Here is a 25,287-nt window from a genome sequence, read left to right on the forward strand (position 1 = left end):
CTCAAAGAACTGCACAAGAGGAGGAATTGAGGCTGTTTGGTGTGGTGGTTTCTTGTTTAAATTTCTTCATTTTCTCTCATTGCTTCAATTGCAAATCGAGGGGGAAAGGATTGGCAGTTTTGGTTAACATCTCATGTTCAGTGAAACGTGGATTTCTATTGTGTTCCATTCATGGAGCTATTCACTGTTTACATAGCTGATCTTTGCTTTTTACTTTTTTGTATAAGCTGTTTGCATACATCTAAAATCAATTACCACACACATACGTCACTCAAAGGCTCTGCTTGTGTTGGACAATACCTAACCTGAAGAGGTTAGGTGGAGGGGGGGGTGTAGTTGTGCTGTTCCAGTTATGGCTCGTTTTGGTACAACAGACCAGTCCTTATGCACTATTCACACTTTGCAAGCCATCTAGTGGGACCGATTGGACATCTGTTCTATGGCAATAACATGTTGCCTGGTGTTTACTGTGTTGACCAATCAGAGAGACTGTACCTGACTGGAGACTGGACCATTAGCTCATTAAAAACTGCTTAACGAAGACAGCAGTTGGACACACGGTGCTATTAGAACTGCTTAAACTCTGAGGAAACTGTCCAAACAGAATGAACTATCAGACAGCATGGGGCCGCTGAGAGCCAGAGGTCATCACAGCAGTGCCACTGTCTCTCAGTTTAACTCTCCCCCTTGTTATTGCTTAATTAAAAGAGGATTTGTGTGGTTTTTTCTAACTAGCCACATATCCAGAAATCAGATTAAGAGTCCCGGCTGAATATCAGCACTTGTTTCTTTTCTACGAGTTTACCTTTTATTTCTCAAAGCTTAATGATAAATTTGGAGGTTTCGCTTTCTTCTCTTTTTAAAATCTGAAACAAAAAAGGAAAACAGCTTTTAAGAAAAGGAGACGTGGAGATCAGTGAAAGTTAAAGTTAAAATATGGAATATGAAAGATGGAATATTTCAGAGAGCAGAGCTCGATTAGCTTGCTTGGAAAATAGTGAATGGCAGGGTTTGGATGGTAGTGAAAGCAGACCGACACAGGCAGCTCTCCCACCTGCGCACTCAGACCGTCTCGCCAACAAACCAATCACTCTCCGAGGAAGCAGCCTCTCACTGGGTGTCACTGGGCAGACAACAAGCACACGCACTCACACTCACAAAAATCAGAGAACGAAAATCGCAGTACAAATCGCTTTCCAGACCACTGCCAAAAAAATCTCCAGCTCTGTGTTACTGACCGTCTGGATTGTGTCGCTCTTTGCGTCCTGCTAGGCTCTCAGATTCATCTGACACGGTGTGTGTCTGCACAAACATGACAGTCACACATGATTTAAGCATTAAAGAAATACGTGCTGCCAACAACAGAGACCAAATTTATGGTGCCTGAAAACCAGATGAAAAAAGACATCGCTATGCCAGCCGCACCCAAGACCCTAAACAATGAGTTCGATACGGGGCCGGCCCAACACATGGTGAGAGTTCTAATGAAAATGAGCTTCAGGTGCAATGTCCCGTGTAGTGAGTCGCAGTGACAGCCAATGCAGCATTTGTGGCGCTTCGTGAGATCTTGATAACAGAATAGCACATTAGCGGAAGGCTTTTTGCCTTCTATTGCTTAGATGGCAGCTTCTGCAAAGTACAGAGTGCCAACATGAGCACAGTGCACATTTTTCTTTCACAAAACATGATGAAGTGAAAGTCGAATTGTGTCTTATTCCATTCAGGTCTGGAGCACGGTACCAGATGATTCACAAAGTTGTACATTACGAACGGTACTCAGCAAAAGTAAAGCGAGTGTACTATCAAAATTCAATTCAGTTTTATTTATACAGCGCCAAATCACAACAACAGTGACCTCAAGGTGCTTTATATTGTAAGGTAGACCCTACAATAATACATACAGAGAAAAACCCAACAGTCATATGACCCTGTTTGAGCAAGCACTTTGGCGACAGTGGGAAAGAATAAAGTCCCTTTTAACAGGAAGAAACCTCCAGGAAAAACAGGCTCAGGGAGGGGTGGACATCTGCCGCAACCGGTTGGGGAAAGAAGACAGGACAAAACACATGCCAGCGCCAGAGATTAATAACAAGTATAATTCAGTGCAGAGGGAAGAAGAAACACTCAATGCAAAACTTTGTCTCGAATGTTGTTCGATTCTTTCTTGATTTTTCTCTTTAGATTTTCACCTGATAATAACTGTTTTTTTTTTTTAAAGTTGTTGCAAAGTGAAATTAATATAAGATGTAAAAGCTGCTCTCCCAGATGCGTAGGCTGGCTTTAACACCATGAAATCAAAGTAAAATGAGTTCAGTCCCAGTTCTAATGCAACTTCATTATTAATTCTATTTTAAGCAGCCGAAGTAAAAGCCCTCAATAAAAGTAATTGTCTTGACAGTGATATTGTCATATGCTTGATTATATGTTACCGACGCTTTGTTTAAGTTGAAAACTCATCAAGTGCTCTCAGAAATGTTCTGCCTTAAATGTGTGACCAGGGCTTCTTTTACTTTTACTCCGAGTTCACAAGTGATGGGTGAGTGGAGCGTAAGACGTTAATTAGTTAACATAAGTGGACAGACATCAGCTGAACAGCTAAAACTATATTAAGCCACAAGACTTGCTGAGTCTTTATTTATTCACCTTAGACCTGTAGTTTTGCTTTATGGTCCAGTTTTTTTCTGCGTAAAATATCTCACATGTTAAAAAGCTTTACATGTCCACTTCACAGCAGCCACTAGATGCCAACAGAGATGCCCTATGACCTGTCTGCTTCGTTGAGGCTTTGAAAACACACATGTAAGCGGTGTGAGGAAGATCTGGGTGAATGACTCTGAGAGCGTGTTGCCTGATAGCATTTTAAGCATATTTTCACGGACTTTAGTAATTCACATTGACAGCTCACTAGATACTGGGAATCTATCAAATATTATTTTTGAATATTCTTTATTGTCATTGTCACAGGTACAATGAAATTGAAAGATGTCTCTGGTCAGTGCAACATCACAAAAGATAAATACTTAAAAACTATAATTAAATACTTAAAAACTATAATGATAGGATATAAAAGATAGAAATACATATAAAATACAGTATTCTCATACCGTAGATACACCCAAGCAATCCAGGCCTAAGGCCCCATACAGACACTCAACATACGACCTAGTTGATATATCACTCAAACAATCAATCACTCAATCAATTTGTTAGCGCATCCAACAAAACATGTCTGAAAGCATTCCAACATCAAGGGCACAAATGACAACAGGGGCAATGAAAGTCATCTACTTTTAGTAGCATTGAGACATGATATTGCAATTGGGTAGAAACTGTGTTTGAGTCTGTTAGTCCTTGTGTATGTTGTTCTATACCGTTTACTTGAAGGCAGCAGTTCGAACATGGAGTGTCCAGGGTGTGAGGTGTCCTTTATGATGTTATGGGCTCTTTTGAGGCAGCGGGAACTGTGTAGGTCTTTCAGTTTGAGGAGAGGGCAGCCGATTGTCCTTTGGGCAGCGTTGATTACTCCCTGGAGTGCTTTCCTCTGAGCCACTGTGCAGCTAGCGTACCATATGCCTATGCAGTACGTTAGTATGCTTTCGATGGAGGCTCTGTAGAAAGACACCAGCAGTCTCTGTGTGATGTTGTTCTTCCTAAGCACTCTCAGAAAGTACAGTCTCTGTTGTGTCTTTTTCAGTAGCTCAGAGGTATTCACACTCCAGGATAGGTTTCCCTCTATGCTGACTCCCAAGAAGCGGAAGTCTGCCACCCTCTCCACACAGTCGTTGCTGATGATTAGTGGTTGGATTTCTGTCTTGTGTCTTCTGTAGTCAATTATGAGTTCTTTGGTCTTTTTCGTGTTTAGGAGAAGGTTGTTATCCTTGCACCATGAAGACAGCCGCTCCACCTCATCTCTGTAGGCAGACTCATCTCCCCCAGATATGAGCCCCACCACAGTAGTGTCATCTGCGAACTTTACAATGGCGTTGCTCTGGTGGGCGGGGGTGCAGTCGTGTGTATAAAGCGAGTAGAGCAGTGGACTAAGCACGCAGCCCTGTGGCGACCCAGTGCTTAGATTTAGGGCTGGAGATGTGTAACATCCCACTCTCACTCTCTGTCTGCGGTCGGTGAGGAAGCTATTGATCCACTTACAGGTGCTGTGAGGAAGCCCTAGGTCTTTTAGCTTGGCGTCCAGTTTGTATGGAAGAATGGTGTTAAATGCCGAGCTATAATCCACAAAGAGTATACGCACATAGCTTCCTTGCCTCTCCAGATGTGTTAATGCTACATTGAGTGCTGTTGCTATGGCGTCCTCTGTCGATCGGTTTGCTCTGTAGGCAAACTGGTGTGGGTCAAGGCTGCTGGGTAGGGCTGCTGTGATGTGGTAACGCACAAGTTTCTCAAAGCACTTCATCACCACCGGGGTTAGTGCCACTGGTCTATAGTCATTTAGGCTAGAGATATGAGATTTCTTGGGCAAGGGTATTATGGTGGAGGTCTTGAGGCAGGGTGGGACGTTTGACTGTTCAAGGGATTGGTTAAAAATCCTGGTGAAAATATAGGCAAGCTGGTCTGCGCAGTCTCTCAGCACACGTCCTGGTACGCCATCTGGGCCGGCTGCCTTCCTCGGGTTAACAGCCCGCAGGGTGCGCCTCACTTCATGCTCCTCCAGAGTGATGATGGTACTGCTGCCTTGGGCTGTATGGTGTAGCTGTTCCTCTGAGGCAAAGGGTGCAGTGACCTCAAAGCGTGTGAAGAAGATGTTCAGCTCCTCCGCCAATGCTGGGTCACCTTCAGCCATACCTGATTTGGACTTGTAGTTTGTCAGCTGCTGGACACCCTGCCACACCAGCCGGCTGTTCTTACTCTCCAGGTGGTTCTCGATCTTCTTCCTATAGTCCGCCTTGGCCTTCTTAATGCCTTTTTTCAGGTTGGCTCTAGCCCTGCTGTAGCTCTCCCTGCTTCCGGACCTGAAGGCGCTGTTCCTCTCTTTTAACAGCTGCTGGACTTCCCGGGTCATCCATGGCTTTTGGTTGGTGTAAACCCGGATCTGCTTGTCTACTGTGACAGTGTCTATACAGTGTTTGATGTAACAGAGGACACTGTTTGTGAACATTTCCAGGTCTTGATGTTGGAAGATATTCCAGTTGGTTCTGTCAAAGCAGTCCTGTAGCTGTTGAGAAGCGCCCTCTGGCCATGTTGTTATAGTTTTAGTGATGGTCGACGCAGTTTTCCTGATTGGGGCATATGCAGGAATTAGGAGCAGGGATAAATGGTCAGATTGGCCCAGATGTGGTAAGGGTCTTGCCCTGTAGCCCTTCTTGATGTTGGAATAGACTTTATCTAAGGTGTTAGCCCCTCTCGTGGCACACTTCACATGCTGGTGGAAATTAGGGATAGCTGTTTTTAAATCCACCTGATTAAAATCACCCGCTATAATGTGCACTGCGTCAGGATATTTATTGAGTTTATTGTTGATGTTCGTGTGCAAAAGCGCTAGTGCCACGTTAGTATTTGCATCTGGCGGTATGTAAACAGTTGTTATTACCAAAAATACAGTACAGTTTTTGCCCGGCCGGCAGCACTTCAAATTCTTTATTTATTATTTAGTGGTGAGTCGAATGAAATTCCATGGTGACAATTAGCTTACGTGTATGTATATGTGTGTGTGTGTGTGTGTGTGTGTGTGTGTGTGTGTGTGTGTGTGTGTGTGTATATATATATATACACATATATATTTGTATAAATATATATATAATTACCAAAGTGTTAGTACCCGAAAATGTTGCGTATCTTGGTGTGATGTAGAGTATATCCTGAAAAGTTGAAGAAACTTGACAAGCAGAAGGAAAAAATAACTGGCAGCCCTAAAAAAGTTTCTGAAACAATATCTAAGAGTCATGTCCTTAAGAAACAGGAAATAACTTCAGCAAAAACCTGAAACAGGGCCTGAAAAATGCATCTGGCCTTTCAGTTGATCTAACGACTGTTTACTGAAACCTCATCAGAAACGGTTTTAGTGTGGCTGTCAAGAAGGAACTAGACTCAAAACCAGTGGCAACAGGTCTGATGGAGTGATTGAAATGTTCAAATTGTTGTCAATAAATATATAGGAGATCAGGAACCAGTTGAGCTCTGAAACATAGATCTCCTTGGTTGAAAATTTAAAATCTATGTTAAGGTTTTGTGCAACATCCATCCATCCATCCATCCATCTTCTTCCGCTTTATCTGGGGCCGGGTCGCGGGGGCAGCAGCCCCTGCAGAGAAGCCCAGACCTCCCTCTCCCCAGCCACCTCCTCTAGCTTATGCGGGGGAACACCAAGGCGTTCCCAGGCCAGCCGAGAGATATAATCTCTCCAGCGTGTCCTGGGTCTGCCCCGGGGCCTCCTCCCGGTGGGACATGCCCGGAACACCTCACCCAGGAGGCGCCCAGGAGGCATCCTTATCAGATGCCCGAACCACCTCAGCTGGCTCCTTTCGATGTGGAGGAGCAGCGGCTCTACTCTGAGCCCCTCCCGGATGGCTGAACCTCTCACCCTAAGGGAGAGGCCAGCCACCCTTCGGAGGAAGCTCATTTCCGCTGCTTGTATCCGCGATCTCGTTCTTTCGGTCACTACCCACAGCTCGTGGCCATAGGTCAGGGTAGGGACGTAGATCGACCAGTAAATTGAGAGCTTCACTTTTACACTCAGCTCTCTCTTCACCACGACGGACCGGTGCAGCGTCCACATCACTGCGGCCGCAGCACCAATCCGTCTGTCAATCTCCGGCTCCCTTCTCCCATCACTCGCGAACAAGACCCTGAGATACTTGAACTCCTCCACTTGGGGCAGGAACTCATCCCCGACCCGGAGTGGGCACTCCGCCCTTTTCCGGCTGAGAACCATGGCCTCAGATTTGGAGGCAGATTTGGTTTTGTGCAACAACTCCATAAAATAGGTAACCATACATTCCCACTAGTGCTACTTTACAATTTCAAATGTCAGTGTCTTGTCATGTTCTGACGAGGCTTCATACACGTTCAGCCTTTATTAGTAAGTCTTTAAAAGCAGGTGTATGGCAATAGCACTAAATCCTTAGGACCAGAGAAAGAGAGAAATACGGGGAATTCTGAAGTTGCTCATCTTTCTTAGAAGGGTTGAGGCCAAAAAATGTACATATTGGATATTCCTAAAATATTCAGAGTCTTTGCATTTGAACATATTTCTGTTTTGAATCAGACGTTACAGACTCTTCAGGTTATGCCCCAGCATCTGTCATTATTCCTCACATATGGAGATTTAGATCAAACGCATCGTTTTTGCTGCTAATACCACCCTGTGAGACATTTCTATCTACCACGAATGAGATACCACTGCTGACTTGATGCAGTGTTAATGTTGTTGTGTAGCCTTGCCTTTGGTTTTAGCACCTCAGCAGTGAACGCAGCGGTTACAAGCTGTTGTGGGGTGATCTGTTGACTCCCCATAGTCCTGTTTGCTACTACTGTAAAGAGAGGTTGGGGGGCGGAGAGGGGGGTTTCACTAGCAACACAAGCTGTGAGCAGGGACGCTCGCTGGCCTGGTACAAGCTGTTAACTCACTGGTCCTGCTACAGAGCTGTAGGATGGCAGTGAGGCAGACTGTGGTGAACACTGGCTGGGCTGGTACAAGCTGTCACGGTCTGTGCTGTTTACAGGCTGTATGGCGAATGCTGCAGCTAACGAAGCTATATGGTATGATAACATATACATGTGCGGAGCCCAACCAGTGTGAGCAGGAGTCGCCTGGAAACAGCTGTGTTAGTGTAGGCAGTGTTAGCTTGCCGGTTATGCTAACCTGCTTGTCACTATGTTCTGCCAGGGTGGTAGCAGGTCTGGGGTGCTGCAACATGTTCCCACTGCCATCCATCTGTCAGCCCTTGCTCGGAGCACAGGATCTCTCACCTAATGTAATGTTTTCATTATAGTGCTCAATATGGACGCTATAGCATTTTACGTGGTGTAGCCAGACAGGCAGAGAGGAGGAGTGTTTGGAGTGTTTGGATCCCAGCAACTTGTTCATATGAGCGTCCATCTGTTCCAGACCTGCTGCCCTCGCAGTCAGAGCTTATGTTGTGACATTCTCGGATGTATGTAACGGATGATATATGAAACCGATATATGAAGTCTCTGTGGAGATGGATTGGTATTCTAGAGATTTTTCTTGACATGGAAACGAAAAATAGACTGGAGAAAAAAAGATGAAACTAGGTGTTCATTCGGTACTCGACAGTAATGGAAAATCTCACAATGAGTCAGTCAAGCAGAAACAAAAGGAACAGAAAAATGACCTAATTGGGTCTCACATTCAAAAGTTTAATTAGACTTTATAAAACATCCAGATTATTTTGATTAGAGTTTCAATAAAGAAGATTCAGTCAGTAAAGCTAACCGACTACAGCTAATTGTCATGTTTTTTGGGATGCCATTGCAGCATTTGGTGTCTGGAAAACAAAAACTCCAACATAACACCCACGTAGTACGTGCACTCGACAGAGAGAGACTAAGAATAATTATCCTCTTTTTAATTAGGAAAAGGCATCAATACTAAAGTAATAGTCGTGTACTTAATTTGTTTTGGCAAGCGATGAGTGAACAAGGTAGGGTAGATGAGGAAGACGAGCCCAGACGGTGCCAATCAGGATAAACAGAGAATAAGCCTGTACATAAAAGCATGTGTTACTGCTGGTTGTGTGAGAAGGAAAAAAAGTTTCACATTTTTACCCAAACTTCAAACAGTCTGGTTAATAGTCTAAGGAGCTTGGAAAGAAAAGCGTCTGGACTTCTTTAAGTTGCTTGAAGACGTTTCACCTCTCATCCGAGAAGCTTCTTCAGTTCTTGGGTCACATGGTGGAGAGTCCCAGATTTAAACCCAGTGGGAGTTTAAATCTGGGACTCTCCACCTTAGACTATGATGACCTGGATGACTGAGAACCTTCACAGACAGTCTGATTAATACTAGATTATCTGAAATTAATCTCTAAATTCACCCATCATGGTAAACATGGTGGAACCTTTAGCCACAAAATTTGTCTTGGTGCTAAAAGGGGATGATTATTGAATATATGTTAATGGTGTGTAGAAACTCACAGAAGCATAAAATATGGACATAGCTGTAATGAGGTCACCATTTTTTGCCATCTGCATTTTAGTGCTTTGAAACCAGGTGAGATGAGTGTGGGATGGATCTGACTGTGACACTGAATGCTCATCAGCATGTCCATTACATTTTGTTAGCTATATCCTGAATAATCTTCTTTTTGAAACTGAACCCATAAACTCTGTTCTCATAGGACTGGTCAGTGATCTATTGGAAAACTCAGGTTGCTAGTGAGAAATGTGTATTCCCTGACCAGTTGACAAGTGATTGATAATTGCTTCTGCCGGTTGCTGACTGTCACTAAATGAAATTGTTATAAATAGGGTGCTACACCAAATTGCTCCTTGTAATTGCTTTGGCGAGTAGCAGGTTGCCAAAGTTACCAAAGTTTGCATTGAGTGCAGACACTTGCCACTTACTCTGAAGAAGTACGATGCAAACCAGAAATCGAGAATGTTTGCCTTTAAAGTCAACTTTATTCCTGACTGCTGCAAGCAGCACAGTTTAAAAGCTGTAACTTTCACTTGGAAAACTGACACTCGGTTTCTGGTTTGCCTCACACTTTTCACATTTTCACTGCTACTTTGGTGAGTAGTTCACAAGTGTTTGCAGACAAGTCAGTGTCTCCAGTGCAATCTACAGACAACTGCAGCAACCTGCTAGTGACCAAAGCAATTGCAAAGAGGTTTTTGGTGCATCTTAAACATCTTTCCAGACAGTTTTATGCTAGTGACTGGCAGCAAACACGCGCCAACTCGTCCCAGAATACACATTTAATGACCAGTGGTCACCAGGGCATCACTGACCGGTCTGTGGGCCTAGCAATTTTCACAAAAACTGGAAACAACCTCCAGCAAACATTTGCAAACAGCAATCAATAAATATTTTTCATCACAATCAGGGGTTGTGGGGTATTTGCAGACAGGTATGTAGTCATTTGTGACCAACGGCTAACTTCTGTAGGAAGTCTTTTTTGCAACCGCGGGTATCGCCCCCTGGTGCTCTTTAAAAAGAATGCCGGTTTAAGGCACTTCCTCTTAGCCTTCACTTTTTATACCCAGAAGCGATATTAATGTTTTACATTGTCTGTGTGAATGATATGTAAATGATAATGTTGTGCATATCCTGTTAGTGTCCCCAGAAGGCCTTAAAAATCAGTTATGTCAGTTTTCGTTCAGTCAGGGTTGGGCTTTCAAAGGACTATCAATACAAGACTACTAGGGTACAGTCACGCTAATGTCTCCTAAATCACTTTAGTACAGCAGCGAGCTATGAGCTGAGCTGTGCAGTGACTCTGCCCTCATGCTCATGTGTTATAGATTTAATGATCAGCATATGCTCATTAGAGCTACAAATACACAGTTACAATCACTAGATCTAAAGCTGTTATAGAGGGCCCTATGCACAGACTTACAAAGACTGGAGGAGACATACAGCTTCCTCTGTTTTTCATGCTTTTTTTCTATGCGGATTGAATGGTGATGCCATGGTTTACACAAAGTGTAGAGCTGTCTGTACGGGCAGCAAACCTGGGGATAAAACAGCCACGTAATGTTATAATGGTTGCTGTGAATTGCCTGCAGTGAGAACAGCTGCCACATTGAGTGCAAGAAAACGCTTGCTTTGTATTTTGCGACAATACCAACTCTGAAAAAACCAAAAGGAAAGGGAAAAAGCCAGCGCGCTGAAGCACTGTTGTCCAACACTGACTCTTTTTGAAGTCAGCTGTCTGCACATGTACACAGCGGCTCACTTAAAAGCTGTTTGAAAATCAGATTGCATGTGTGCTTCTGTGTTTCGTAGCCATGCGTGTGCTTTTGCACACACGTGTGCGTCTGTTTGCATGCACTCTCGGCAGCAGGAGGCTGTAACGTGTACCATGCACACTCTGTAATCACCGCTGTTTATGACTGCATAAAATAACACTCGCTCGCTCTTTCTGTCCCCCTTCCCTCACTTTTACAGACACACATTTACAGCTGCTGTCTCACTGGCTGTGTGATTATCACCGTCTGGTTCGGGGCTCTTATCAGTGTTGTGATGGAAGTGCGCACGCACACAACACACCTTCAGCCTGCCTGGCTCTCTCCTTCACTTTTCCTTCTCTTTTTCTTCCTCTTTCTATTCCTCTCGCTCAGCTGTGTCGCGTCCTTTCCCCAGCGGCATCGTGGTGTTGCGTCTGCGCTTGCCTTGCCGAGCTGTGTGCCAGTTGAGGATTGGCATTAAAGCCAGACATGAGCTCATCGGCCCAGCTGGGCAGACAGCCCATTACAATGCTCAGCAGAGCCCTACCGCAGGGGTGAAAAGAGCTCAATACCTGCTGATTATCTACTCTTCCTCTCTGTCTGTGCCTCTATGTCCCTCCCTCACTCACTCACTGGCTTTTGCTTTCACTTTGTTTCTTCTTTTTTTTGTTGGCACCTCTCTGCTTTTTTTTTCTCTGTTATTCCTCGACTTTTTCCTTTTTCTTACCTTTTTCTTCTACTGTCCATTATTTTTTTTATCTTCCCTTTATTCGTTTTTTCTTTTATATTCCCACTTTCTTTTATTTTCTCTTCCCTGTTTTTCCCTCTTCTTTTCTCTCTTCCTGTGTTTTATCTCTTTTTCTCCTCATACATTTTCTTCTTCTATGCTTTCCTTTTATCTTGCCTTGTCTTTTCCTCCTGTCCTCCTTTTGCTCACCTTCTCTTCTTTTTTTTTCTTCTCATCTTCTCTTCATTCATCCCTTTACTCTCAGTATCCTCCACCTCAGGCTCTGTCTCTCTCTTCGTGAACTGTTTTATTCACACACACACACACACACACACACACACACACACACACACACACACACACACACACACTCTGCATATTTCTGTCTGCTCTGTCATCCCCCTTTCTCTTCTTCTAGCTATCTGTCTCTGACACACACATGCATAACTTTTCACTGAGAGCTGTGGTGTCATTGCAGTGGAGCCTGCGGCAGTAAGAGAGGTAGGGAGGGGTATTCTTTTCAAATGACAGGGGTGTAAGTGAGGTGTGTGCATTTGTGTGTGTGTGTGTGTGTGTGTGTGTGTGTGTGTGTGTGTGTGTGTGTGTGTGTGTGTGAAAATGACAGGGGTGGGAAGCCAGACAGCTGGTGCACCTGTGTGGACAGGATATGACACGGCACTGCAGCCAGACAAGGGCAGGAAGCTGCAAATATGATGTGGCATGCCAGACGTTTTTATTGAACGCAACTCTCTACTCTGCAATCTGACTGTCTGGAGTGGCCTTTCTGTTACTTAGCGCTCCGCTGAAGATGCCGAGCTACAGTCGATGCCTAAGCAAACACTCTCTCTCTCTCTTTCTCTCCCCCTTTCTCTCCTCCCTCGCTCTCCAGCATTGTCAGCTGGTGAGATGCATTGCGGTTAATTCATGAATCCCATTCAGCCTTGTTATTAAGGCTGAGTCATATCCATCTTTTGTTCTGACATTTGGAAAGGCATTCAGTAATACCCACTCCACACAGAAGTCACGGGGTGTTTCGAGTTATTAGTCTGACTGAAAATGTTATGTTATAGTCAAAATGGATCCTTCGTCATGCGCAAATACTTTCATCACACGAGTCCCACGATTGAGGCTTTTTTGGGATAAACAGGCATTAGTGATGCAGGCAAGAAACTGCTCTTCTTCTTCCTCTGTGCTGTGTTCATTTGCAGTGTCGCAGGTTATCCCATACGGTTCACAGCCCGTCAGTTTCTGCTCTTTCTCTGATTTTTGGGGGCAGTTCTGTGGCCACATGGATGAATATTTCATTCAGTTATTTGCTTCCACTGTATTAACCATTTTTGCTGTTTTGGGAATGATTTCCGCCTCCTATTTATTTGTTTATTTGGTCAGTATTCCAAAAACGAAAGGTATTTTGTCACTTGTGGAGTCCAGTCACCTTCTCAAAGAAGGAAGACGTATTTCTTTTGTTCTGCATGCAACTCCATCCACCTGTTTGCATGTCAATTTTCAACTGGAAAACTTGTGTGTTAAAAAATGTTTTTAACATCCTAAAAAGATTCATTTTAACCCAAAATCGAGTTTAGCGTTAGTTCCCGAAGGGTATGAGCTCACTGATCAACAGATTCATTGCATATGCAAGCTGCTTTGAAACCCACCTCTACCTCAAAATCTCCTTTTATGCCTTTTCTGACTGTTTTGATTTGATTGGCTGTTTTATTTTGAACATGCAAAAAAAATAATTGTAAACAGAAAAAAGTATTAGAAAATAAAGAAAGTTGCCATGGATAACTGTGTATAGCACACAATTTACTTGCTCGAAAAGGAAACGGATAAAGTTTACACTTGCAACAAATCAGTGTTCACTGAGATATAATGAGACTGTATATATTTATAACTGTATCCAAGGCTACACACACTTAGATAGTACACATTGCAAAACAACAAACTACATTTTTTCACTAACGAATACCTCCTATGATTAACATCCTGCACCTTGTGAAAATGATCTCCTTTTATTTGTTTTTAAACTGAGTTATGATTGGACATTCTTTTAATTCCACCCTTAAACTTTTCCACACACATAAACACATGTGATGTTTTTATGCCCATGAAACCCTTTGAACCTCTACACGCCAACAAACAAACCTCGTATGTATATGATAGTAGTGCATTAGTTGGCATTTTCTACCTAAATGTTAGTATTTATGTTACATTTGGATGGAAACTACTACTACTTTCACACCTGTAATTTTACCCAGTGATTCAGATAACTGACAAGATGATAAAAGATGCATTAGTGCTTTTATGCCCCGGTCCTTTAAAGAATCATGCTGAAAACAAACCAAGAGGTGATCACATATGGACAGACAGGTCAGTTTTGGTGTGCTGGCAGTTTTGGAGATATTTTGGAGATCTTTTAATAAACATGCCTCGCGCCTCTGTCAGTGCGCCCCAGGGCAGCTGTGGCTACAACGTAGCTTGCCATTGCCAGTGTGTGAATGTGTGTGTGAATGGGTGAATGACTGAATGTAGTTTAAAGCGCTTTGGGGTCCTTAGGGACTGAGTAAAGCGCTATACAAATGCAGGCCATTTACCATTTAACATACAAATGTACCTGATGAAAATAGGTAAAAGTACACAAGCGTAATCAGGAACATACAAAAAAAAATACAAAAAGTAAACCTTTTTCAGCAGAAAAATAGCCTTGTGTGACTGTAATATTATGCATAATACATCATAGATTATCATTACATGAGCATGAATACAGAAGTGAGCTTCCTTGTATATGGCCTTTCCTTTATTGACCTTAAAGGAGCAAAAGATTCCTAATTAGCCCAATTACCTGATTAGTTCACATCTTCAAACGTCTTTCTTTGTCAGTCAGTGATTAAAGTAAATTCAATGAAAATGTAAATCATAACATTTAAGAAGTTGAGTGTTGATTACTTTCGCTTAAAAATCCCTTAATTATGTTAGTCAACAAATCAATAAATGATTTATTTCTGCTCTGTTGGAGTATACTTTAGAGATTTAAAGGGTCCTGAATATCCTGAAGGGATACTTTAAGCCAGGGGTGGGCAACTCCAGGCCTCGAGGGCCGGTGTCCCTGCAGGTTTTAGATGTGTCCTTGAACCAACACAGCTGATTTAAATGGCTAAATTAGCTCCTCAACATGTCCTGTGAGATCTAAAACCTGCAGGACACCCGCCCTCGAGGCCTGGAATTGCCCACCCCTGCTTTAAGCAGTCATATAGAAGCAACTACCTGTTTGCTGTGTTTTCAGCAGAAAATGATGTCCCACTTGTTGTATGCAGTACACTGTTCTATAAAATATTACGTTTTATATACCTGTTTTTACTGTGATTTTTGATTAGAATTTAACCAGAAATAAAAGAGTTGATTCAAAACACAAAATGAGTGCAAATTCAGAGGTGTCGGCATAGTTTTCTGTATAAAAAGTCCTTCTCATACAGGAAAAAATACTGTATTTAGTGTAAAGTATAACTGTGATTTGCCCTTTAAACAGCTCACTGTGAGAACTTTAATCTGTCTTTAAAAAAATGAGCCGTAGAAACGGACTCTTTTATTTTTCTCTGTGTCCTCCTCTCTGCTCCCTCGTGCCATCTGATGAAGACGAGGCATAATTGATTCAGAGCTTAAACCTTTGCCTGGGAGACAGCTTTGATTTCACAAGTAATGGAGCGACAGAGAGGAGACACGAGAAGGACTGAAGCAGACACCAGGGAAGGAAAGCAACTTTTTCCACTCCGTGTTTGGGATGCTGGATGGAAACAGGCCTCTTTCTGAGATGAGCCACAAGATGGCGCTATAAAGTAGCTTGCAGCTCAGCACCACACTGGCTGGGATGGAGAAGTTGCCCTTGTTGGGATGGGGCTACCCTCAACTGAGGCCTTTGCTGTGCTGCTTTTTCCCCACTACTGGCCCGACCGCATCACTGATGCACTCATGGTGTCCTCACAAACAGCTCATGTAAACTCTGAGTCATCCGTGGCATCTTTTATACTGTTACTGCTACTGCTACTGTCTTACTGTCATCTGTCAGCTGTCTTTTTATCTGGAAAGTCACGGGGAAGTGACAGGTGGGAAATGGTCCGTGTATCCAAACATACATATGCACAAGACGGGCATCCCATGGCTAAAGATGGACCTGTTGCCATCCGAAGTGTGGGTTTTGTGCAGACACACGGTGGTGGTGTTTCCTCTCCTGTCCATGCTGCATTAAAAAGTGTGCATTGTCAGATCTTTAAAGGGCCGTCACGTTAACGCGTGGCACTTCGATTCACAAAACAGCAGCAACAGTAACACTAACACTGCAGTGAACTCCTGAGTAAGCATGTGTGAGCAAAGTTCCAAAAATAGATCCACGTGCACGTGCCGAGCATGATAAACCTATCAACCTAAAGTTAGGATTCCTCAAATACACGATGAGACAGACGTTTCCCGAGAGACCCACAGAGAGAGCGCCTGTGTGTGTGTGCAGACTATAGGCGGGTGGGGGTGGAGTGGGGGGCTGGTAGACACGAGTGCATTTGGTATTCAGCCGTGCCTAGTATTTATCTGTCTGCTGGCTGTCTGGTCTGGTCTGGCCTGTTAGTGGTGTCACCCTGCGTGCTCCCCAGGGGACTAAATTGACGCTCCAGACAGACTGTGCATGTGTGCGCTTGCATTTTTGTGGTTGTGGTGGTGGATTGGATGCGGGTTGCAAGAGGGTGAATCGATGTGTGTCTGTCTGTGGATGAGAGCTTGTCTGGGATGTGTGTGCATGGCTGTGACCTCAGATCAAGACATAAAAACAAATTGTAAAAAATGGTCTTTAGTGCATCGATATCGTTGCTTTACCTGACAACACAGCAGTGCCTCAATTTGTTGCCTCAATTTGTTGCTTCAATACAATTATGACAGCTGCCAGGCGTTTGTAAATTGTTTCAGGGTCTGTTCTCTTCCAAAGGTGTCAGTCCACTCGTAGAGGAGTGTAGAAGCCGCTGTCAAGGAAAATATTTTTGCATGATTGGATATAGAACTTGGCTAGTGATGCGGCACTTAATGCAGAACATCTGTCGGAGGTCTTTGCTTTCCCCATTTACTTATTTTCCTTCACAGAGGTCCATTTCGTTTTATTGCCTTCGGTTACTGATGTCTTCAGAGTGAAAACGGTCAAACCGCACCCCCTCTGAGCAGGCATTTCTCATTTTTCACTCCCAGCACACACAATATGTGATGCGATTTTCTGCCATGGCATTTCTATGATTTGCTGCAGAAGTGGTGTGCAAGAGAGCAGGCCTGTGATCAGAAGAGCCATTCCTATATTATTCCCTCTTTGCTCTATTTTCTTGGAATGCCACCTGGAAGAGCTTCATTCGTCCAGTAAAATGGTCCGTGGACCATCATGAGGCCATGCAGTTGGTAAAAGGCTGTAAGCCTGGCCCGCTCATTACTCCAATCATCATCTCTGGTCTTTCATATAATTACTTGTTGCCAGTTCGTGCTTTCCATGTGCACAGACTGATGAGGTTCCATTTATACTAGAGCAGGTCACACGTCCATCTGCTACATTTATTTTTTTCCCCACATAAATGGCAACTTTGAGGACTGAAAATGAAGCTAATGTCCAAGTAGTAAAAATTGCAGTTCCTTTAACATCCACTTGAGGCTGTATCCAAAAGTGAGTCAGTCCCCATAGACTTTTGTGTTAAAATGCCCAAAGTCATCCATCAAAATGACTTTGTACTGGGATGGTGTGGAGACCAGTGTTGCCATTCTGATGGACAGGTATGCCAACAAAAGTATTGGTAGCTGGAAGCTGTTTGCTCGGTTTCAACTACACTAATTCAAGTCACTGAATTAGACCACCTGATTGTTTTTGTGCTGTTGGTACCTTTTGGAATTATCTGACCAATAATAAAAATAAATAGCATGCTCTGCGGTACAAGCCAACCAAAACTCAGTTTTGCTGATTGAAGTTCTCTTATTTTATTGCAGTTACTTGATTGTCAGACATTTACACATGTTCATAATGGGCATGAGGTCATGGTAACTTTAGGTGTTTCTGGAGAGGAATGATTGTAAAGCATACATATTTAATGACTTTAAAGAACAAGTATTGGGTGCACAAGTTTGTGTAAATTGGAGAAAATCCAAAATAAATTCAGATTCAAAACACCACTAATATTTGGTTAAACAGCAACTTGCATCTTGACCAGATGCTTTTGGTTTGCCATCAACAAACTTCTGGCATAATTCTGGCTGGATATTTGACCACTGGATGGTTTCCTGGCACAGACCTGGCACTCGTATAGTCCAAATAAACAAGCCTAATGCCTTCTAGAGAAAAGTATTATGGAAAGACAAAACAAAGAGCTATTTGTTCACATTGAATAGATGTATGTTTTATGTTTGGAGGATTATAGGTGAGGCTTTCAAACTTAAAAACACTGTACCAACTGTCAAGCATGGTAGTGGCACCATCATACTCAGTGGCGTTTTTGCTGTCAGTGATACTGGTAGAAGTAGTAGAAACATTCTTCCACTTCACCTCAAATCAACAGCTACACAGCTGAAATTTAGGCATAATTGGACGTTAAATCAAGAGAAACATACATGAAAACTGGTTTTGGAATGGATAAAGCATCACCTCAACTAAATATGTGTCTGTGCTTTACAGGCACATGATTTATAGATGCAGCTTGCTAACCAAGTTTGCTAATCTTACTGACATGGCACTCTGACATGGCAGTGACCAATGTGGGAAGCCCAGAAATCTTTAATACACAGCTTATGGTTCCAAACAGCAATAGGATGGGGGGGGGGGAAGTGACTTCAGGACTACTAGATCAAGAGTTCCTACAACACTTATAGCAAAATATAGCAGAATACACAAATGTGTTTCCTTGTAGAGCAGATCTTTTAATAATAAATAATTTTAAAAAAATCCAATGTGAATTCTCTTGCACAGCCTCAATGATGTGTTCAAAATAAAGTATACTTTATATCCTTTATAGTATATTAGAGTATCCTTTATAGTATCTTTAGATTCACCTGCAAATTCAGGAATCTAATATGACCAGCTAAGAGACTATTAACCTACTACTTGTTTTATCCTCTGCACAAATAAAGTCAAAAACTTGCAAGCTCTATGATGACCTTGCTTGGTCCCTGAACCTTAGCTTGGGAACCTCCTGGACTAGAGTGGCATTCAGAGCCCCTCTCAGATTTGAGCAGCTCCGTTTATTTATAGATCCTGTATGTGTGTGTTTGTGTGTTGGATGAAATGGCTGCACTGTTGGTTAGATTAAGCAGGGATGTGCTGGGGGCGGGGGTTTGCCTCTCTGCTGCACATGTGGCCCTGAACCACAAGACTAGCTTGGGGGGGTCACCTCAAGGTTAGCCCCTTTAAAGAGCCGACTATATTGGCTGTGGCCGGCCATAACAAGGGAGTGAAACTCGAAGCGCTTCCCCCACCCTCCCCAAATAACACACCAGACCTACCAGGTCCAGCCCTCCTCTCTCCCCCCAACTCCTTTCTCTTACAGCCATTGTCAACCACGACCCGTCTGCTAGATTTCTAAGTCAGGTCAGCCACCCCTTTCAGTCTCACCAATGTGCGGCCTGCCCCCTGCAACCCAGACACGCGTGCACACTACCATAAAGTACAGCCTCTGTCCCATCCTCTGCCCATTGCTGCCTTCAAGTGCTCCTCTTACAATTCATTGTCATATTAAAATGTGGGAATGTGAATGCATTTGATGGTCATTAATTAGAAGATTTGTTGGATTTAGTGTCAATTTTACATACAGGGTGTGGGACTACGTTTATTTTGTTGCTTTTTCCCCCTAGCTGGCTAAAGTCAGGGTAGTGATATTTCTTAGCGCTCCTGAAGGCAGCGGCTCCTCCCTCCCCTACCCCCCACCACCCCGTCGCTGTCCCTCCCCTGAAGCTCTCTGATAGGCCGCTGCGGCATTCTGTCAGTTTACGGGCGTGGCTTGAGGACGCCGTGTCTGCCGAGCTGTAGTAGGGTAAAGACAGCTGCTCTCAGCGACGGAGGAAGGAACGGAAAAAGCCGTACAATGCATTAGCCACAGGCAATGGCTCGTCCCCAGCTCTCCCAGTGATTCTCTCACCGAGCCGCTCCGAGAGAATTATGGCGTGAGAAAAGCCGTGGGATAATTAAAGCGAAACTGTCGGGAGTTACTTGTAGCGGCAGACTCTGCTGCTGCTGCTGCCTGGAAGTTTTTCGTTGTTTTCCCGTCGGGGGGCCCCGACGCTGGCGGCGGCGGCGGCGGCGGCGGCTCTCTCCCCGGAGCGGTGTTCCGGTCTGCCCAGCCCCATGCAAAACCTAACGGCTCCTGGCGGCCCCGGCAACTCCAATGTCACCTGCTCCTGCAACTGCACCGCTTCCCAGCCACAGGGAATGGAGATATGTGAGTAACATTAGCTGCTCCTCTTACGAGTTCTCCTGACCTTAAAAACCTACCGACAGACAGACTTTAGTGCCTAATCCGTTTTATGTGCACTCTCCAGTGTGGCAACAGAAGCACAACAAATCAGACTTAGTGTTCATCCAACACGGTTAAACAGTTCTGCTATTAACTCGCTGTGGGCCGCTCTAAATACCTTAGAGGAAACCGATAATTCTTCTGTATGGACTTTCAGCATGTCTGCGCTGTCCAGCAGAAAGTTTATGGTGACCTCATAGCACTTAGTGGTATTTATAACCTCCTTTTATTGTCTGTATTTGACTTAAAGTGTGTCTCTACCACACCGTGTGGACTTTTTAGTGCTTATGTCAGGCGTTGGCGTACGTTTAAGCTCTTAGGTGCCCATTACTATTAATCGGTTACACTGTAATACTCAACAGTTAGCTTATTAAGAAATATCAATATGTGTGTACTTCCAGCTTAGTACTAAAAAAGCTTTTAATAATCTACTGCGTTTTCCAGAAGTAGTATTTTTTTCTCACTTGAAGTTTGTTTTACAGTGGCACTGTATGACCCTATAGGGCTGCCTGGCTGTGCAAATGCTCTCGGAGCTCACCACAGAGGGTTAAATAGTTTGCCTGTCAGCACAGACAGGAAACGCTTGAATGGTATGTTATGTCTGTCTGCCTTCTGAGCGGCCCAAAGAGAAACTATCATTATCAGCTCTGCTCTAATGCTGCTGCCTGCTAGATCCACTGCAGATGTTCCTCTTTATGACTGAGCATTCAGGAAAAAAGCAAAAAAAAAAAGCACAGCAGGCAGACATGTAGAGACACCAGAGGACAGCCAGACGCACAGTGAGTGTATCCATGCAGTGTGACAGGTCTACAGACAGACAGAGGAAGACAAATAAACAGGAGACGGGCACATAGCAGACAAGGCGGGTAGATTCACAACCAGGCAGCCAGGCAAGTACCGACAGAGATATAAACAGAGATGCGGGAGAGCCAGACAGGCAGATATATTGACAGACAGACACGCAGACAAGCTACAGACGTACGGACAGAAGGACAGACAGAGTTACACTGATGTGTAATTTCCACTGGGGTCGAGGCCAGGGCCGGGCAACATGAGGTGAACACAGGATATTAGATTCAGATTTGGCAGCAGAGTGTGGTTGTGCTGACGCCACATTGCAACCAAGAAGTAAGTGTGTGTGTGCGCGCCTGTGCGCTTATCTGGCAGACGGACTGGTGTTCCTCCATTCGTTTTTCTGTGGCATCATGGTACTGCTAGCCAGGAAAAGCACATAGTCAGGCATGAAGTGGTGCACGCACAGATCGACTGGTACAGCACGGAGCCTAATTAGATAATCCAGGAGGACTGTCTCAGACTGAGCAGTGCAGCAAGAGGAGGGAAAAAGTGGAATGGTTGCTCTGATTGACACTTGCAAAGTATTAAACTAGCAAACAAACTGCATTGTGGGTTCACACAACTTTGAATAAATGCTGGCCTGGTATTTTCAGTGCATTTCTTCTCGTCTTAATGTCTCACTAGTCGGAGGGAGCTCCATTCACAAGTGGTTTGAAATAGCTGTGTTCTACTGTAGTGGCCGTCTGGTTTGAAAAGAGCTCTTGTTTGTCGGCTGTGTTGTCATGCAGACTCGGCAAGGCTGAATAATGCAGCTCATGCTTTGATGATTTCTCTGGCTGCAGAAAAGAGCTACAGTCTGCCTCTTTTCTTTTTTTTCCTCTCTCTCCCCTTTTTTATAAAGCGGAGCAGGCGTCTCACTGGTGTGTTTCCTCTTTCATTCAGACGAGGAGGAAAATTGAAAGGGACTTGGAACATAGAGGGATCACAGCGCAGACAGTGTGTCATGGCCAGGAACCGAACCTCAGCCTACACTGGGATTCACATGTAGGATTTGAAAGGCAGAGACCTCTTAACAAGTGTTAGTCTCCTAGCTGTTGCTGTGCTTGGATTCATTGTGTGGTGCATTTATCTCGTATAGTAGGCATGGTATTTTAAAGTTCTGTTTTCACACAGCAGCACCAGTCATTGCGCATCCTTTAGCTTTAACCTACAGTTAGCTGCCCGGCTAAAGAGGCTGAGAGATAAAAGCTTTAACTGGATAGTGGCTCACCTTTTCTTTTGAAGGTGTCGTCCCTGCAGGGTCACACTGCAAACATGTGTTCGGCAAACATATTACACTCTTAAGTCATTTAATCAGATATTGTCTCTTACTGCTATTATCAGGGGAAATACTATATGTCAGCTGCCTTAGATCATTCTACTTGAACCTAGTGCAAACTGTGTTTCTACAAAACCTTGGGAAATGTCTCAATAGTAATGCAGTGGTTGGTTCTGTAATCTGGATTGAAAATGGTTAAATCAGGAAAACTGATTAGAAAAGTAAGATTGTATTTTGGGACAAGGCTGCAGATCAGCTGCTGCATAATGGCATCATTAGGGGTGCAACGATACACAAAATTCACGGTTCGGTTCAATACTTTCGATATTTTTTCGATACAAAAAAATGTTCATGCCTTTTTAATTTGTCATTTATTAAAATTATAAATATATTTTAACTCAAAAGAACAGTTTTTAAATTTAATGTTGCTGAAACAACAAAATAATAAAAATAAATAAATAAATCTGATCGAGAAATCACTCATCTTTGGAAAAGAGAGTTTATTACAGAGAAATGTCTCTTTCCAAAATAAAAGCTATACTATCCGCTTCTTCTGGGCTATATTCTCAGCAGCATATTAAACATATCAGGTCCCCATAAGGAGAATCATGTGCTAATGACTCGGGTAAAGTTTGTAGCATGCGTGCTTGTTGTTTTTGTCTGCTTCCACTTGTCTTTGCACTAGGATGATGTCGGAGTAAATGTGCAGTCATATTCATTGTGTTCCCACTAGTGCTGTCAGCGTTAATCTCGTTAAAATGACATTAACGCCATAACGCAGCAAATCTCCGTTAACGAGTTACCGCAGATCGCCCCGTGCATGGGGCTGGACGGCGTCAACACGTTAACAAGCTCACTGCGCTAACGCACTAGTTCCCACCAATTGAGCATTGCGTGGCACATCCAACATACTGTTTTACTTTTGTCCATGACGCACTTACCATCAGGGTCATACTTCACATGAAACCCAAAATAGTTCCAAACGCCAGATCTGAATGAGGGTGGGGGAGGTTCAATTTCGGGTAGCGTTGAGGCAGTTGCCATGTTGCAACGAGCTTAGCTTCTGTCTTGCTAGCTTGCGCTGCGCTCAGTGGATCTGCACTCGACAGTGCAGCCTAGGCAGATCAGTCGAACGCAGATCCACTGAGCGCTCAACACAGACAGCATCGTCAGAAGAAAAGTTGATAAAATAAATAAAACATTTTGTATCGTTTGATACATATGCGTACCGAACCAAAAGCACTGTATCGAACAGTTCAATATTGATACGAGTATTGTTGCACCCCTAGCATCATTCAATTAGGTAAGAGTCAGACGCAAGCATGATAATGAGTTGACCGAGTAACATGGCAGACGCCACAATACAACCAGTTGTAGCTTCCTTGTTTTTCCAAACCTGAGTGATGTCATTGGTTGAGGAGATGCCGGGGACCAATAGATGATTGTGAGCCTGTACCTAACAGTCTTTCTTATGTTTGGACTGAAAAAGCAATTGCGTCGCAATTATCGATCCTTTAGCCTGGCTTATACAGTACACAGTAACTATATTGCGACCAAATGTGTCGAAAATAAAACTCAAAATACAAAATACAAACCCTTGTGTAGAATATTCCTAGAATCATCCTCCTGGTTCTTAAGAAGCATGCACAAACACACATCTGTCTCTGGGGAATGTCCTGGTCCCTGTATCGGAGACTTAAGTGACCGTCTGCGCTGTGTGTATGTAACAGTTAGCCTGCAGCGGGGGCAAGCCAGCCAGACGGATGTAAATGGCCTGATCTGTAATCCTGTGTGTGAGTGGTGTTAGTGTGTAGGTGGCAGCGGGGTCATCTGTCAACTACCTCAGGCCAAACACGCACACGGCTACTTGTTGACTCTCCCTCAAACGCACACGCAAAAATGTACACATGGGCACACGCACGCACACATTTACAGATGTATACACACAGACACGCACACAGACAGGCACTCTCAGGCTCAGCCAATATTTACCCTGCAGTCTGCAGCCAGACAGCCAATCCAATCTCTCACTAAGCTCTTTGTTGTGTGTTTGGGGTTAGGGTTTTTTTGTTTTATGGGGGGGTTTGTTTGTAGAGGTGTTTTTGATTTGGAATTAGTTTATTTTTTTTATTTTTTATTTTTTTTAGGCATGTTATTAATGAATTCTAACATAGAAAGTCAGGGACCTTGGGGAGGGGAGTGGCGAGGACAACCAAACAACAGCATTTAAAAAAAAAAAAAAAAAAGACCCCCCCCACAAACAGATTTATTTTGCGATCACTGCTCTTGTAATTAATTTCACAGGGAATTTCTGCACTTGGTAAGTGTCTCTCAATGGGGACTTATTTAGTCTGCCACCTCTCCTGAGCTGAGGGGTGTAGCAGTAGAACAGCAGTGCTCAACTTGCAGGCGTTAAGAAAGAGCTCCTTGTCTTTTGGTACAGAGCTGGTGACGAGGGGTCCCCAGACCCAGTTTCTACACCACAGAGCTGATCTCCAGACACACCAGCAGACCTGAGAGTAACATTAGCTCACCTTCGGGCAAAGCCGCTGTGAAAATGTAAAGACGTTTGATGTAGGTTTGACCAATTGCTTGAGCATTAGTCAAAATTTATATATTTATATGTCATATAATATAAATCTGCAGGAAGCTATTTTTTTTTTTTTTTTGCAGCATCTCACGTAAAAGGATTTGCAGCTCTTTGTCTTTTGTGATAACTGGCTATAATGTGCATCTTTCACTGAATTTGAATTGGACTTGAATTAGACTTAGAATAGTAATCAGGATAATATATTAGCAGAGTATAAACTAATAGAGATGGCTGTAATATTGTTTTGTTTTTTTTTTCAACACTCTGTTGAAGTCTCTTAACTGCCACCAGGTCACTCACCTAGTGTTGGAGTTAGAACTGGGTTTTGTTTTTTACTCACTTTTAGCTTGTTGTTTTTTAGAAGTAAGTCCCCTTTCAGGTTGTTAGCATTCATTGGTTTCCTAGCACAGCGGTCCCCAACCTTTTTTGCGCCACGGACCGGTTTATGCCCGACAATATTTTCACGGACCGGCCTTTAAGG

The 25,287-nt window shown here is 43.6% G+C and overlaps 2 protein-coding genes across 4 annotated transcripts in view; one reads left to right on the top strand and one right to left on the bottom strand.

Moving 5' to 3' along the window:
• Positions 1-25,287, bottom strand: part of LOC309717771 (uncharacterized protein) — a 352,978-nt gene that overhangs the window by 280,737 nt on the left and 46,954 nt on the right. The gene's annotated exons all lie outside the window — the stretch shown is intronic.
• Positions 1-25,287, top strand: part of LOC309717776 (low-density lipoprotein receptor class A domain-containing protein 4-like) — a 272,052-nt gene that overhangs the window by 209,884 nt on the left and 36,881 nt on the right. The window contains exon 1 of one of the 3 annotated variants that reach the window (XM_082552604.1): positions 19,568-20,028. The exons of the other annotated variants lie outside the window; for them this stretch is intronic. Within the exon in view, the coding sequence (XP_082408730.1) occupies positions 19,935-20,028 (94 nt within the window). The 5' untranslated portion in view covers positions 19,568-19,934. Of the gene's footprint in view, positions 1-19,567; positions 20,029-25,287 lie in introns of those variants that run through there. 3 annotated transcript variants of the gene reach the window in all.

Source organism: Aulonocara stuartgranti (genome assembly GCF_965226115.1).
Source record: "Aulonocara stuartgranti genome assembly, chromosome: 11".
Classification (NCBI taxonomy): domain Eukaryota; kingdom Metazoa; phylum Chordata; class Actinopteri; order Cichliformes; family Cichlidae; genus Aulonocara; species Aulonocara stuartgranti.